Here is a 14,900-nt window from a genome sequence, read left to right as displayed (position 1 = left end):
ATTCTCACACGAACAGCTAAATTCTGGCAAAATGCTCGGGACTCTGTGAGTCAGATGGTTTGGGGCTGTTCTGTGTTCCCCACAGCCAACTCTACTCGTGGGGGATTTGGCAAACTCGGCGCTCTCACCAACGTGCCGGCAACACATCTTGAGAATAAAGTCGATTTCTCCCTCACTAAACATCTAACTCCCACCCTGAACCCAAAGCAGGAAGGCCACGGTGAAGAACACATTACCCCTCGTGGCCTGGATCAACCACTGAACGAAACAGTGCTTCCCTCTCCCAGGAGCATAGCCCCACCTCATAACACACTCACACCCGGGGCCCTGGGAGCAGGCAGTACTTACGACTGGCAGGCAAAGGACATGCCAAAGATGGGGATGCAGCGGAAGACACCCTCCCAGCGGATGTAGCTGACTTGCCGCAGCCACTGCCCACCAAAGAGGCCGTGCTTGAGGGAGGAGAGCATGATCTGTGAGGAGAAGAAAGCGGAGCTTGGCACCAGACAGCAGACACAGGTGGGACTCGGGCCAGGGCCAGGCAAAGAATGGATGCTGCCTGCACCACAGTGGGAAAGAGACAGCCTGCAGCCTCTGGCACAGTGCCACCTGGTGCCACCAGCTGGAGGGGCCGGGGGTGGTGCATGGTCCCAGGGCCGCTGCCCTCTGCTGTGCTGCAAGCTGGCCGGGTGCTGCCCAGAGAAGCGCATGCTGCAGGGCCTCCTGACATCGGGGGCAGCTGCCTGTCCAGGGCTGCTTAGCGCAGACAGTAAGCAACGAGGCCCACTTGGTGGGCCCCAGTCGCCTCCGGGACAGGACAGTCCCCCAACCTGGCAGGTCCTTGCCAGTCCTGCACGGACATGATTTAAAAGACAAACCCATCAAAAAAAAAAAAAAAAAAAGACAAACCCATCAAGGACAGGGCTGTCTGGAAAGGAGGGGAATGGTCACTGGGCTGGCCCTCACAGCCAAGGGACGCTGGGAACACCGCCGGGTGCTCGGTCTTCTAAGGAAAGCCCACTGCACAGATTCTCACGTTCTGCTCCCGCAGGTCTGATCAGGGGCTCAGGCCCAGGGGCTCCCACTGAGGGCCTCCCGGGCTTGGGAGGAAAGGGGCACCCTGAGCGCCAACTCCACGCTGTATCCCACCCCCAGCCTGTGATAAACACTCACTGGAAAACAGCTGCTCGCCCCCTTGTGACAAAAGGCTGGCCTCCTGACTCCTGGCCACAAACCCCACGTGAAAGGTCTTTCGTGAACTGAGGAGCATCACACTTTCACTCCCTGCCCTGGAGGCCTCCCCTCCCCTGCCGGCCCTGTCTATCCACCACGCCCCTGTGGACGATTCTGCATCACCGTCCTGTCATCCTTGGAAGGCGGCTGGCAGCCCAGCACTCACCACGCACACGAACACGGCGTAGAAGATGAGGGCCATGGCGCTGAAGGACTGGACGGAGGCCATCACGTTCCTCTGCAGGCTGAGCGGCAGCACGACGCACAGGGACACCGCAAAGAGCAGGAGCATGCGCGAGGCGCCCGTGACCTGCAGGGAGCGCCAGGCATCGCCCCAGTTAGTCCCCGGGGTTCCCACCCGGAGCCCCGGAACTGACCCAAGGCCCTTCACCACACAGCATGCTGGTCTCGGCCCCCCTCCCACTACCCGTCAGAGATGTGGACTTAAGGAGTGTCCCTGGGCTGCCACGCAAGCGGCCACAAGCCTTCCAACGCACGTGCAGATGTCCTTACCTGAAACCCAAACAGCCGAGCAAAGAAGTTGGACCCCAAGTCGCCAATCACAACATAGAAGGCGATGCAGGTTCCCAGCATCAGCCCAATCATGCTGCAAGGAAGGCAGGCGCGGGCTTGAGAGCTGAGCACCAGGGTCCCGGGGAGCCCCAGACGTGCCCCCATCCCCGCTGGGTGGCCGCTGACACGCAGCAACCCAAGGGAGGGGCTGAATGGGAGACGTGGTATCAACATTCAGCGGTTTACAGGGTTTGGCTGTGGAGTTTGCTATTTTACTCAGAATGAATATTGAGTAACACTGAACTCTTCTTTATGTGGCATTACATTTTTCTCTCCACAGGAGGTTCTAAAAGTTCTTTCAGGTGCTACAGAAATGCACTGTGATGTTAGACAAGTTAAAAGAACAATCGACTGCTTTAGAAAAGGTTATCCTTTTCAGTTTCCAATTCCCTAATTTAGAAGCCTAAAAGTGCAATTTCCCAACCATTTTTTCATCTCATAAAATTTTACTCCAAAGGGAGAATATGAGTTTAATGCCACCTTTATGCAACAGTGTCCGGGGCAGGGGGCGGGGTGGGGGGTGCGTATGAGCTTCAGGAACAGAACCAAGAGATGAAGTGCAGCCGTGGGAGCGCCCCCTCGCTATGTTCCCTGGGTTTTCCATTTTTATATTTTTCTTATTAAGACTTAAATACGGCTTTCAGCCTCGACACTAATCATTTTAAGGGTACAATAAACTGAACTTTCAGCTATTTAGTAAGTAACACTTCAGAGAAATATTTTAAGCTATGAACCAATCCGCATCTAAAACATACGGCTCATTGTGTAACAATTCTCCAGTTTCTCTTTGGCCACAGGTGAAGAACAGAGAGAATTACCCCAACAGAATGGCACCACCTACCTGGTCTCCACCAGCATCTTCCCTGCTTTTCCGTAGGCGTGCAACGCTAGTGGGCGGAGGGTGGGGGAGAAAATGAACAGCTCAGTCCAACAGTGGGAGAAGCACATCAGTAAAAATGTTACTAATAAAAGCTGTGAAAGGCAATTTGACAAAAACCTGCAGGTCTGGAGTTCCATGGATGTAAAGGGGATATTTTATTTTATTTTATTTTGCGGTACGCGGGCCTCTCACTGTTGTGGCCTCTCCCGTTGCGGAGCACAGGCTCCGGACGCGCAGGCTCAGCGGCCATGGCTCACGGGCACAGCCGCTCCACGGCATGTGGGATCTTCCCAGACCGGGGCACGAACCCGTGCCCTGGCATCAGCAGGCGGACTCTCAACCACTGCGCCACCAGGGAAGCCCTAAAGGGGGTATTTTAAAATCTTGGTCCCATGCTCTTTTTCAGATCTACCTTCAACAAACAAGAATCACAGCAAATAAGAACAAAGCCAGTGTGGGTTGGTTTTCTCACACACACAAAAAAAAAGGAGAGAAAAGAAAAGGAAAGAAAAAAAGACAAGAAAAACCATCCCAGCGAAGTAATAGTTTATCTCTGGGCAAGCCGGGCAGCTGTGAAGGAAGCTGAAAGAGGCCTGCCTGGGGCAGAAGCTACACAGGGGTAGGGGGTGCCCAGGAGGGCTTTCAGCCTAGCCCCAGCACATCTGGTTTTCACAGCCACACCAAGGGGACCTGGCTAAGGGCCGCTATGTCTCCTCTGTGATTTCAGAAGAAAATCTCAGATGTGGTACTTTGGGACAGGAGGGGACAAGTGCATTCGGGCCTGCCCCCACTTGCCCTGCTGGTGAACAGCGCGTCCTACAGCGGAGAGGAGCCCCTCTGCCCTTCCTTCCTGACAGTGGACCTGCTTCTAGCGGAGGCGAGATTAAGAGCTGACTCAGCAGGTCCCTCCCAGGACCTAACAGTGGCCGGGAACCCCTGTGTCCCATCCCCACAGTCCAGCAGGACGAGGGCAGGGAGAAGCTCTGGTCTCCCAGGAGCAACCAGAAGGGGGTGCATGTGACAGCACAGCCCCAGCTTCCTGCCCCTGTCCCTCCCTCACACAGCGCCAGGGCCGCCCAGGAGACTGGGAAAGTAGGGAACATGAAGGCCGACTGATATGAATGAGTCCAAAGATGCTTGTTACTTTCAAATTACTTAGGAAAAGGCATGACACTGCCAAAAGCAAGTGAGCGTGGCACCTGACCCGGGCTACACAGCCACAGGGCAGGTGGCCTTGAGAAGCAAAGGGGGCCACTCTGCTGGGGAGGTCACTTCAGCCTCCCAGCTTGTCTGACTACTGCACAGACACTCGCACCTCAGGGTCATCTAAGACACAGAGCCCGGTGCCCCAAATGTGAAGGTGCCTAGGGCCCAGCCATCCCATTCCTTTTCCTTCTCCAAAAAGAAGCTGAGCATCTCAGCGTATTCCAAATGCTCAGAGCACCCTGCCACAGAAAGTTCCAGAACACACCTGCATTCTGGACAGAGGAAGCTAATGTTGCTCCAGGAAGCCAGAGGTCAAGTCGGGAGGTGGCACCTCTTCACCCAGAAAGACTCGACTGGTTCCTAGAATGACACCCTCACGGGGCTGCCCCCAAGTTGCTGCTTGTGCTGAGATGGCCTGTGGTTCCAGCCCCGTTCTCACCCTTTCCTCACCTGGGCCAGCCCCCCACACACCCCTCCCACCATTTCAAGTGTCCATCCCTCAGTAACCTCTAATCCCGAGTCACAGATACAAATACCTGGCAGCCCCCCGGCCCTCAGCCTCTTGCCTGGCAAGCCGGGGACTGCCCTCCTGCCCCTCTGGGCCGGAACCACAGCACCAGACTTGCCCCGAGAGGCTGGGAGGAGTGTGCGGGGTGGTCTCTGAGAAGGTGCATCCCTTCCCCACGCTCCTGGGTCGGGCCTTCCCTCTCCATCTGTGATAGGCTCGCTGCGGCTCACGGGCCAGGCCTCACAGGGGCCAGGAGCCGGCACTCCCACCAGGTGCGGAGCCAGGACTGGTGTCAGGAGGGGCTCTCCAGTCTCCCTGGAGACGCTGGCTCAGCTCGTCCTCCTGGGGCCATGGCCTCGCTCACGGCTCCATGGCCGCTGTGCACACAGAACTGACTCTTAGCCCGCCTCGTTGAGTGTGGGACCCCAGCCCCACTCCCATACTCACCACCCACAGTCCAAAGCCTCCTGCCCCGCAGGCAGAGCGGGGAAGCACGCACCAAATCGTGCTGTTCAAGCCGAGGGTGATGACCTCAATCAACCCAGCCCTCCCCAGAGCCAGGCCTTGGATGGCAGCTGACTCCCCACTGCCATCCGCCAGGGTGTGATGAGCATTTGCTGGATAAATGAGGGGTAGGGGGTGCAGAGAATCCTGGGTGTTAGAAAGGTTGGTTTTACGACCCTCATTTCCCAAGCCAAGTATCCACAGGTACAGGTCACGCAACCGCAGACAGGCAGGGAGGGACAGGTCCTCTGCAGGCCCCACCCAACCCATGAGCGGGCAGCAGGCTGACCAGGGCCACGGAAACCCAGGCGGGCGGATGACAGGACCACAGACATGGTGCCAGAGCATCTGCTGCGCACAACTGAGCACTCCGAGTTGGCTGCGAGGCCCGGCCACCCTCCTCAGGCAGGGCCCGGGTCAGAGTGGCCTCGAGGGGGCCACGACTTCTAGGGGCAGTTGACTATCTGACATAGCTGTATATCTTCTGAAAATGGAGTTTGAAAAGTCCACTCAAATGTAGGCCATGCAGGGCAAAGGAGGAGCAGGTAAGAAGTGGACCAGCCCATAAGCAGCAAACAAGACACCACAAAAACACACACAAAACACCAATAAAAAATCCACCAGTGTTTACTTCCCCAAACTGGCAAAGTTCATTCTCCAGCGAGGCCTACGCACTGGCCAGAGAGGAGTGAGCAGAGCTATGGTTATTTCCAGGGAGGGACCAAACAGAAATATCGCAAACTCGAAACGCTAGAAAACCACCGACCCGTTCCTCGGAGCGCGGACAGTTTAAAAAAGTTATTTCTTCAAGCTGCGACAGCCTTTCTAGGAAATCCGCACCATGTCTGTCTCCAGGTCTGTCCATCTCCTTGACCCCCACCTGCCTGATGCCCATGGGCCCAGCAGACAACATGTGTTGGGGGCTCTGTTGACAGAGACTGTATTTCCCTGGGCCTGCGGCACGAGGACGCAGTGAGCGCTCTCCTCCTGGGCCACCTTCTCTGGCTGCAGCGCAAGCTCTGGGCCAGGAGAAGGCAGAGGACAAGAGAAAGGCCTACAGGCAGCAGGAGATGGCTCAGGAAGTGTGGGAGGGTTGCTGGCCCACAGGGTCCGAGAGATTCCCATCTCTTCCTGTCTAGGGCTCCTTTCCAAGCGGTGGGGCCTGTCCATTTCTGAGACTATGCCAAGACAGAGCCAAGATGAAGGGCAGCTCATGCTGCAGGTTGAGCCTGGGGGACTGTGGGAGTTCACACAACTGAGCCATCTTGTTTGGTACCAAAGACATAACCAGAGACCACTGGTGGTTTCTGATCCTTTTTGCTTCTAGCAGTTAGAATTGGGCTGCAGTCACCACAAGCAGTTAAAGGTAGCAGCCCCAGCCAGCCATGCAGAAGGGTGTCCGTGGGTAGTTTTCTTCAATCTTTCACAACTAGCCAAACCAGTTTGCCTTCTCAGGGACTTTCTAAGAATACTCAGACAGGCAGCTGTCAAAAACCACGGCCTCCCCAGGCCAGGGTCACCCATCCTCTTTCAGGGCACAGCCAAGCACTGCGTGGGATGTCTGCTACAGGAACCCTCAGTGGGGAGAAAGAGTCACCCTAAAGGCCATGGCCCCACAGACGGAGGAAGGAACCTTCCCAGGAGCACATTTAATCCCAAGTAGAATTTGGTCTCATGTGTAGGGTGGGGCAGGGCACAAATTTAGCTGATAAATTTCACTTCCCCAAATGACTCCAATAGCAATATAAGAGTCTGACAGGGACTTCCCTGGTGGCACAGTGGTTAAGAATGTGCCTGCCAATGCAGGGGACACGGGTTCGAACCCTGGTCCGGGAAGATTCCACATGCCACGGAACAACTAAGCCCATGCGCCACAACTACTGAGCCTGTGCTCTAGAGTCCATGAGCCACAACTACTGAGCCCACATGCCACAACTACTGAAGCCCGCACGCCTAGAGCCTGTGCTCTGCAACAAGAGAAGCCACCGCGGTGAGAAGCCCACGCACTGCAACGAAGAGTAGCCCCTGTTCGCTGCAACTAGAGAAGAGCCTGCACACAACAACAAAGACCCAATACGGCCAAAAATAAATAAATTAATTGAATACTTAAAAAAAAATACTTAAAGAAAAGAAAAGGTCTGACATCACCATTCTCATCAGAACGGAGAGAGAAGGAAGCAGCCCTTCAGTTTTGAGGTCGGAACAAATGTAAGTACCCCCAGGCCAATGCAAAGTAGGCAGACTGGAAGGAAACCAGAGGTCACGCTGCCAAAAGCCCACATGTGGGGCCTGCAGATGTTTTTATTTTGTTTGGCCCCTGGAACTCTGCACACCATTTCCTCTTGCTACCTCCTCTCTGCCGTGAGAGCTGTGAGCTGAGGGCCCAACCAGGCCCTCCACGAGCGGACGCAGCATCCTGGCCACACACTAGCTGGAGGGTCAGGGACTTCCAGCCAGAGGACAGGAATTTTCCCTAGAAGTGCTCAGGGCCGGCTCCTGAGACCACGTGCATTGGTATTTCAACACCCACACCATGTATCCCCAGAATGGAGTGCAGAGCTGAAAGTTCCGAGGCAGTGGAGAGAATGCAGCCTGCACACATCACCCTGAGGTGGGCAGGAGAGTGAGGGACCCTGCCCTCAGAGCCAAGTTTCCCAGGAAATAGTCAAACTGAAAGGAGGCGGAAAGCACAGCCTTCTCTGCCTCGGCTGAAATCAAAGGAAGCAAGAAAGATCTAGAGGAATCGAAATTGCAACCAACAACAACAGGAAACAGAGGACGGCACCGAGGAGATGGTGACTTGCTCCCAGCTACAAACCCGAGCCCAAGGACACTGTGCCCATGGCATTCAAAGTGGGGATGTGCAGCAAGATCCCAGTCAGGCAGCTCGGAAGGAAGGTTCTGGGGACTCTTGGGCACAGGAGCGGAGGCTGCTGAGGCTGCCTGAACTGAGAGAGGGCTCTCTGTGTGGATTTGCATAAAGGGGAGACAGGAGAATGAGTATCACGTCAATTTTAAAATGTGTGTTGATGTTAACAGTTTTTTTTAAATTGCATTAAATTTTAAAATAAGAAACTGCTGTTCAAAGGAATAAAGAATAAAGTGGAAGAAAAGTAATTAAAAGAATAAGGCCCAGGGACTTCCCTGGCGGTCCAGTGTTTAAGACTCCACGCTTCCAATGCAAGGGTCACAGGTTCAATCCTTGGTCGGGGAACTAAGATCCCACGTGCCGCATGTACGGCCAAAAAAAAAAAGAAAAGAATAAGGCCCAAACCACTGCACTTCTTAGGAAGGGACTGAGAAAGGTCCAGCGCTCCCTGGGGAGGCGATGCACTCACCCAGGCCAGCGTAGGTCCTCCGCTTGCTCAAGCTGGCAGCTTTCACCAGGAACATGCACGACTGGTGCGTCATCCAAGAACAGAAGACCAAGAGCAGGGCCCCCAGGACGATGCCACACTGTAGGGTTGGGAGAGAAAGAGATGTTAACAAAATAAAGCTACCCGGCATCTTTACCTCTCACACTGAACAGCATGTGCGACGACCAACAGCCCTCCCCACGGCCCCCGCCCCCTAGACACGAGGCCCCAGCTCTGTTTAGTTCCCGTGCCTATGGGCAGCGGTTCCTAGCATTAAAAGGACAATTTCCTGGATGTGGTGGCCACAGGCTCTGTCCAAAGACATAAAGCCTGTGCATGACCCCAAAAGAGCACCAGGGACACTGGTTCCTTCCCAGCCCCTCCCAGAGTCTCAAGGAACAGCAAGGGGTTGCCAGTCTCCCCAGTTCCCTGCAGACAGCCTACAGCAAACCACCTTCCAGCCACTTGGATCAACAGCTACGAGTGATAAACACATTCTGGAAGGAAGAGATTAAAAATGACATTTACGCCTTTCTTATAAGTTAAACAGACACTCACCATCTGACCAGCAATTGCACTCCTAGGTATTTACCCAAAAGAAATGAAAACATGTGTTGATGCACAAACCTGCATGCCAATGTTTACAGCAGGTTTATCTGTAATCCAAAAACTGAAGGAACAACCAACTGTCCTACTAGCATCTAGCAGAGCGGAACGCACACACAGCCCACGACCCAGCTCTCCTGCACGCAGGTCACCACCCCACAGAATGCGTCCACGGGGTCAAAGCCTGTGCACAAGTTCCAAAGCACTCCAAATAGGAAACACCATGCCTGCCTAGTAAAGGTTAAAAAACAGATAAATTGAGGAACGCTAGCCAGACATTGAAATGTACCTACAACATGACCCATTCACGTAAAGTTAAAATCTGGCAACACTGACCTGTGGTACTGGGGGTAGGAGGGGGACCCTCAGTAAGAAGGCAGGGCTGGAGGATGCTGGCAATGCTGTGCTCCTTAAGCTGGGAACTGGCTACATGTGTTTGTTAGCGTTAGGAAAATCCATCAAGAGTACACCTGAAATGTGTCCACTTTTCTGCATGCATGTTACACTTCAATAAAATGTTAATTCTTTTGGAAAAGTACCCAAATTACTAAAACCAAACAAACAAAAAACGCAAACCAAAACTTTTTTTAAATGACCTGGCTGGCAGATCAAAACACACATCTCCAAATTGCCCGTTGACCTCACATTGTGTTCTGGCTGACTGCTTCTCACGGAGAAGATGCTGAGAGATGAGTGAGAGAGTGTCCTAACTCAGCCAGGCCCTCGGGGCAGGGCAAACCACTTCCAGGTCTTGGCTTGCATGCAGACCCCCACCTCTAAGCTCTTCCCCAGGCAAGTCAGCCTGGCCCACGTTTAAATGCTCTGGCAGGGGCCTCGTGCCCAGCACATGGCAGATACTCAAATCTGAATCACCAGAGCCCTACCACGGTGGCACTTGGCAGACAGGCATCAAGGATGACAGCACTGCATTTACAGACGCAGGACCAGCCAACTACACATCCCAGGATGCAGTTCTGCGCCAGGCAAGTCGCAACGCACGCTGGGACATGTAGTCCTTCCAGAAACAGAGGTGGCCGGCTCACGCTGGGATTCACATACCGAGACACAGATGTTGCCCCAGGGCTTCTAGAAGCCGCCAGCGTGGCCTTCCACATAGGCCTGCAGTCTCTGTCCTCCTGCCAACATGCTCACCAACCAAGTCAGATCAACCACTCACATGGGAACCATAAACGCATTTTCTTTCTTTTTGCTAGTTTTATCCAAAAGATGATAAATATGAAAAATGCAAAGTGTTAATCTAAAATTAAACGACTGGTGCCCATTTTCAGTTCCAAAATGTCCATCTTATTTTCATTTTTTTCCACCTATTTGGTTTCATCACATAAGACTGGTCTTTGAAGCCTTGCTGGCCACCTGTTCTTCTCTGGTGTCCCACTCCTCCTCCCCCAGCCTTAAGCAACCCAGGTAGTGGACAGCTCCTGCCCTAGGAGGCAGGTGGAGCGGCACCTCCACCGTGGCACACAGGAAGCTAAGAAGTTCATTTTTAGGAAAGAGGTTACCCAATTTGATAATTCCATCAATCTCCCTTTTCTAACGTACCAGATGCCTGTCTATTTGTGAATTAAACAGAAGCCAAATGAATTCACACCTCAAAAATGGTGAGTTTCTTTCATGCAGTATTTAATGTTGGGATAACACCAATTTTTTAACATTTCAGATTTTTTCAATCAAGGTAACACTGGCATACAGTGAAACGCAGAGATCTTAAGCGTACACTCTGGAGAATTTAGTAATCACCTTGTAACCAACACCCCAATCTAGTTCCAAGGCCTGGGGGTTTGACTTGTGTGTTTCTGAATACAAGTGCAGTCAGGTCAGAGTTTTAAAAAATAATAGTAAAGAAAAAGAACACTGAATCCTGTGGTCACTTTCCATTTTTGAGCGGCAACCACTGCCCACTGGACTCACCTGTTTGAAGCAGAAGGGCATGGTGAGGACACTGACACCTACTATGCTGTTCACTATGTTCGTGATCAGCCCCCAGTTGGAGGCGGCGGCCGCAGTCATAGCGTGGGGGCTGGGGGCCCGGGAGCCCCAGTCCAAGGCGCCGGGACGACGGCGGGGCGCGAGACCCTGAGGGGGACGGGTGGCTGCCTGGAGAAGGCGGCCTCGCGGGAAGGCGGCGGGAGCAGTCAACCTCCAGACCCCGCCAGACCCCGCGGCCGCCTCATGGCTTCATTCCCCGCTGGCTCTCGCTGACCACCCTCGTGTCCCCACGCCCAGACCCAGAGCAGCCGCGGAGTGCCAGCCAGGAACACCTCAGCCCGGTTTCGCAGCCGCCCTGGCACACACACTTCCGCCTTCCGCGGGGGGGGGGGGGGGGGGGGGGGCTCCTCTTCCCGGAAGTGACGACAAGGAGGCGGGGCTCGGGCAAGGCGCTCAAGACGAGAGGCGGGCCTGGGTGGAGCCTGCGGAGGCGGGGCCTGGGGAAGGCGGGAGGGCGAGGCCTGGGGGCGGGGCTTGACGAGGCGCAAACCAATGAGAGGTGGGGGCTGGGTCTGCAGGGTAGGGCATGCGGGGCGGGGCCGGGCGGCCGCTCACCTGTCCCAGCACCCCGCTAATCCTCCTGTGGACCTGGGATCCTGAGCCGTGTCTTTCCGGGCCTGGAGCACAAGGAACTCGACCCTGCGAGTTCCATTGTCACATACATATGGTATCATCAGTTTGGCCAATATGGTGAATAAAATGGAATCTCACTGTGGTTTTTAATTTGTTCTCCCTAATTACAAATGAGGTTAATCATCTACTCATATTTTTACTGTCCATTCACATTTCTTCTTGAAATGCTTATTCATTTTTGCCCATTTTTCTAATTAGCTGTTGATCTTACGAATTTTGCGTTCTTTCAATGTGCTTAGTAAGTAGCCCTGTGTCCCTCAATTGGAGTTTGTCTGACGTCTCCTCATTATATTCGTTTTTCATTGCTGTCGTAACCACAAATCTAGCAGCTTAACCAACACAAATCTGCTCTTACCGTTCTGGGGGTCAGAAGTCCAGAATGGATCTCACCGGACTGAAATCAAGATGTGAGCAGGTCGCCCCCTTTCTGGAAACTCTCGTTCAGACTCCATTCCCTACTCATTGGGTGGCTGGCGGTATTCAGTTCCTTCAGGTGGTAGGAGCACGGCCCCCGTTTTCTTGCCAGCTGAAAACTGAGGCCCGTTCCCAGTTTCTAGAGGCTGCATTCCCTGGCTCATGGCCCCCTTCCTCCAACCTCAAATCTGGCAACAGGGTGAGGGGGTCAACTCCCTCTCGCTTCACATCTCTGACCCAGCCAGGAAAAGTTTTCCAATTTTAAGTATTCATGTGATTAGATTGAGTCCATCCGGATAATCCAGGATAATCTCCCCATCGCAAGGTCTGTAACCTTAATCACAGCTGCAAAGTCCCTTTTGCCATGTAAGGTAACATATTCACAGGTTCCCTGGATTAAGGGGTGCACATCTTTGTGGGGAGCCAGTATTCTGCCTACCCACACCCATGATGAAATTCAAGTTACGTTGCTTTGGCAGGAATATCATGGATGTGCTGCTGTGTTTCCACTGAATCCTATCAGGTGCTGGATGATTTTGATTTGTCCCATTACTGGTGATGTTCTCTCTGCTTGCTTGATTAGATAGTTACGTTAAAGTGACATCTTTCTCCTTTATAAAAAATGAGTGGTTTGTGGGGAGGTACTTTGAAACTAACTGTCCTGCTCCTTGTCAAACTTGCAACCTACTAATGTATCGATATCACTGTGGTTTCCTATTGTATTCAATGGGTTATCATCCTAGTTTCCTATTGTATTCAATGGGTTATCATCCATTACTATCACTAGTTATTCTGATGCTCAAATTTCCCAGACTTGGACGGTGACAGCCCCTTCAGCTGGCTCCTGTGTCCTGTGCTGCGTCCCCATCATTCTCTGAGCACTTCCTTGCTTTCCTGCACAATTAGATGTTCCTAGCTCATCCTGTACTTTTCCAGAATCAATCATTTCTCCAAGGAGCCCTGGGTCCTTCCAGTGGGAGACTAGTCATAGAGACCAAGATCTGGGCCCTGGGTGTGTGCTCAGCCATTGGGATGCCACTGCTCCTGGTCCCTCAATGGACAGAATTAGAAGACACACGTGTGTACCACACTCACATATAGGTTTCTTCCAACGTCCATCTAAGTATATTGAAAGCCACACTTTCACAGCAACATCGCCAAATACCCCTGAGGGTCCAGGTCCACAGCGTTCATCTTGGTATTCTCCCTTTCTATACTTGTAACGCCCGAGTTGATGCTCCCCCACCTCACTTGGGCTCCAATACCCTCCCCTGGGCTGCCCCACCCCCATCCCGGACTCCCTCTCTATCCCACTCTGGTTCTGAGTGGCCTCCCACCTGCAATTCCCACTGACACAGTCACTCACCTCGCCCTGCACCACCTAAAGGTTTAGGGACTGAAGTGTAAAGCAGGGAAGGGCAGGGCTGTAGCTATTTCTGAACCTACACCCCCTCCATTCTCGATACCGACACATGAGTTCAATAAGCAGAGCTGACAGGACACCACTGTTCCATGGGAGCTTTCTGGAGCACAAAGACTTTGTGACCTGGGCATGTTAATGAACCACTCTGAGCCTGTTCTGGGGCACCCATCACTGAAGTGGCAGCAACTTTCCATTTGGTCGCTGGAGGTGACAGCCATGGGCACCATCAGGGGAAGGAGGGGAAGGGGGCTGGATGAGGGTCCCATCTCTGGAGGCTGGCGACTTAGGTCGTCAAACAGAGGGGCATGCTGACCCCACCTGGCACGTCTGTAGTGAGGTGAAGGATCCTGTTTCTCCCACACTGGGGTGGGGGGCCAGAGGTGGTGCCTGCTTTACCAAGGGTGAGCCCCTCTACCACCTCCTTCCCCTTCCCCTCCCTCTCCCCCACCTCAGTCCTCACCAGAGAAATGCAGGGACCCAGCCTGGGTTAAATCCACATGAGATTTGTGGCTGCTTCAGAGAAGGGCTCTTGGAGAAGGTGGCCTGGGCCCCAGGAGCTGGTGGTAAGCAGAGCCAGGGCCATGGAGCTGGCTGTGCCCTGGCTACTGGGACACTGGATCAATCCTCAGTGTTTTCAGGTGTAAAATGGGGCTGATGACCCTGCTCTGCGATTCTCTGTGAGGTCACAGGTACAAGCCCCAGTGAGGGCTGGTCCCTTCTCTCCTGGAGAGCATCATTGTTTTTCGGCAATCCTCTGCTTTTTCATCTGTGTCTCTAGCTTCTAAACCAGAGGCATGATGGGGGGCCAGGAAGGTCCCTTGGAAATGAATACTAAGGGCCCTGGGGGGGCTTGAGCATCAGGGACCCTGGCATGGGGTCTGGGCTTTCATCACCCCAGCAAGCAGGAGTTAAATGTTCATGCCAGCCCAGTGGCTGAACTGTCCAGATATCCAAGTTCCCATCCCCCTCTCTGGTTGGGTTCTCCCTCTTTCAGGCTGTGTCTGAGCAGAGCCTGGAGGCTGCCCTGAGCCCAGGGAGGTGGCCGAGGGAAAGAAGAGGGAGCCCAGGCCTGGTAGGCCCCTGGCCCTGACTCCCTGTACTCTCCTCCCGCTGTTTATATAACCCCAGAGCCATAAAACTGACAACAGGTCCAGCAGACAGGAATGGATTTCATTTAGCATCCGCTGGGCGGGGTGCAATTAGATCACATGCTTGGGGGAATCCACCAACCCCGTCCTACCCCCAGGCCTCCTCCTCAGAGGAAGGGGCAGTGCTGGAACCACGTGGAGTAACTGCATTCACAGGGAACCTCTTGACTGCTGCCCCCGCCGCGCCCGCCCCCTGGCCCCCCACACACACTTGGCCGTGACCTTGGTTTTCTGGGTGGGGGTGGTCAGGTCTTAATGAGGTGTGAGAGGAGAGGGGAGGCCCTGGTGTTTTCCAAAGTACGTTTGCTCAGTTCATTTCATAGGCCCCTTTGTGTTGGGAGAGGGGAGCATGTGAGGTGGGGAGGCAGGGGCTGGCCCCACTGTGGCCTGGAGGATAGGAGGATAATGA

General features: G+C 53.8%; 1 protein-coding gene across 9 annotated transcripts in view; it reads right to left on the bottom strand.

Annotated features, from left to right (window-relative positions):
- The window catches only part of SLC38A10 (solute carrier family 38 member 10), a 44,377-nt gene extending 33,184 nt beyond the window's left edge, over positions 1 to 11,193 (bottom strand). For all 9 annotated transcript variants that reach the window (XM_032615279.1, XM_032615280.1, XM_032615282.1 and 6 more), the window contains exons 1-6: positions 10,796 to 11,193; positions 8,243 to 8,360; positions 2,648 to 2,693; positions 1,747 to 1,840; positions 1,400 to 1,543; positions 349 to 473 (exon numbers count right to left, since the gene is read on the bottom strand). In XM_032615279.1, coding sequence (XP_032471170.1) covers positions 349 to 473; positions 1,400 to 1,543; positions 1,747 to 1,840; positions 2,648 to 2,693; positions 8,243 to 8,360; positions 10,796 to 10,894 — 626 coding nt within the window. In that variant the 5' untranslated portion in view covers positions 10,895 to 11,193. The remainder of the gene's footprint in view (positions 1 to 348; positions 474 to 1,399; positions 1,544 to 1,746; positions 1,841 to 2,647; positions 2,694 to 8,242; positions 8,361 to 10,795) is intronic.
- Between the last annotated feature and the right edge of the window lie 3,707 nt (positions 11,194 to 14,900).

The sequence above is a fragment of the Phocoena sinus genome, chromosome 20 (assembly GCF_008692025.1).
Source record: "Phocoena sinus isolate mPhoSin1 chromosome 20, mPhoSin1.pri, whole genome shotgun sequence".
Taxonomy (NCBI): Eukaryota; Metazoa; Chordata; class Mammalia; order Artiodactyla; family Phocoenidae; genus Phocoena; species Phocoena sinus.
Note: the sequence above shows the minus strand (reverse complement) of the source record. Positions and strands in the feature narration are given on the sequence as shown.